At 38.9% G+C, this 1604-nt stretch overlaps 1 protein-coding gene across 1 annotated transcript in view; it reads left to right on the top strand.

The window, feature by feature from the left end:
- The window catches only part of LOC101862019 (collagen alpha-1(XII) chain), a gene marked incomplete at its 3' end in the record, with an annotated part of 5630 nt that overhangs the window by 3158 nt on the left and 868 nt on the right, over nt 1–1604 (top strand). Inside the window, 1 exon segment of the mRNA XM_013080317.2 lies at nt 663–704. Coding sequence (XP_012935771.1) covers nt 663–704 — 42 coding nt within the window.

Below are 1604 nucleotides of genomic sequence, written 5' to 3'. Positions count from 1 at the left end.
TCTCTCTCTCTCTCTCTCTCTCTCTCTCTCTCTCTCTCTCTGTATGTGTGTGCGCATGTGTGCACGATCGTACGAATGTATGCACACGAGTGTATGTTTTGTCACCACCATCACCATCAACAACATCAGTAGCAGCAGCCAGCTTTATTGTGACTTTACAATATCTCTATTTGTTGTTGTGGCTGAAGTTATTTAAATGAAACCGTTTGTCTGCCCTTTCGAGACTTAGCCCTGAATATTTGGAAGTTGTTCCAAAAATAGGACAAGGATTACTAAACAATAGAAACGAAAGTGGCGAATCATAATTTGTATCCCTAACGCTCAAATGAGGAAATTCACATAAATCAAAATCAAAATAGTTTACTTTCGTAAACCAAAGACAACGTTAAAACGAACATTATCATTAAATGTCAGTTTTTTAAAAATTCCTAACTCAAAACGCCCCGCAAAACACTATTTCTGTAACTAAGTTCGTCAAGATATCAGAGACGAGAGGGAAAACATTACAGAAAAGATGGACATTTTAATCATTCGGGCCCTCTTGGAAAGACCAGTGATCGTCAATGTCTTGGTTAAAAGAATCAAACTGAAATTATAATTCGTGGACTTGAATGCGGAGTTAAGGTTAAACAAATAGCGTTTTTGGTCTTGTCTTTTCACAGCCACTGGGACCATGGCCCCTCCCACAGCCGCCAGCGGTGCTTGTAAGTGGATGTCGTGCATTGTATTGTCACTTAATTCTTAGTACAAAGTACGCCAGTTTAGCTTGTTTACGGCTTCACCCAGCAGTCTACACTCATTGCTTAATTCAATCAAACCTCTGCAAAATCATCCTAACTATAATCAAACAGTTAGAAGTTTACTGCTTGATTAGTTAACTACTTGGTTAATTAATTTCTACTCAGTCTGGTGTTTATTACATGCAGATCGGTTAGCTAATATAATAGGAACGGAGTTTAGGGAAGTCTGTGATGCTGAAAACTTGGATGATAGAATTGACAGGAGGATTTCTGTAATGGGTGACCATTATGAAACAGAGTACAATAGAGTATTAGGGTTTGGGGTAGGGTTAGGGTGTAAGAAAGGGGTAGGGGTTGGGTTAGTGATAGGGTTTGGGGTAGGGGTAGGGGTAAGGGTAGCGATAGATCTAGATCTGTTCTTTCTTATTGTATTTGTTGGGGTGGTCGCTCGTTACGGAAGTCCTTCCAAATTGGCTGAGTACAAAGAAGGGATAGTATGCTGTATTTTAAGAGTAACTGCATCCATCTTTTAATACATGTTCTTGATTTCACTTATTGTAAATGTTTTCAGTCTTCGTCGACGCAGTTTGCATTTCCAGACCATTGAGAAGATAGGGTGCTTCGACACTACTTTAACTACCTATGACTGTGGTCAAAGAATGTGCTACATGTTTCATTATCATTCGCGTTATGTTTTTTTTGTGTATTTGCGTAACGTATTCTCTGGACCCTGGTGGACAGAAGAAAATTGTATAAACTTCCTTTCCTATTAACATGAAATCTCATTAAGCCTGTTAGTGTGAGTGTTTATATGTGTGTATGTATTTGTTTGAGTGTGTGTGTGTGTATGTGTGTGTGTGTGTG

This window comes from Aplysia californica, unplaced genomic scaffold (genome assembly GCF_000002075.1).
Source record: "Aplysia californica isolate F4 #8 unplaced genomic scaffold, AplCal3.0 scaffold00081, whole genome shotgun sequence".
NCBI classification, from domain to species: Eukaryota; Metazoa; Mollusca; class Gastropoda; order Aplysiida; family Aplysiidae; genus Aplysia; species Aplysia californica.
This window is presented reverse-complemented; position numbering and strand designations above follow the sequence as displayed.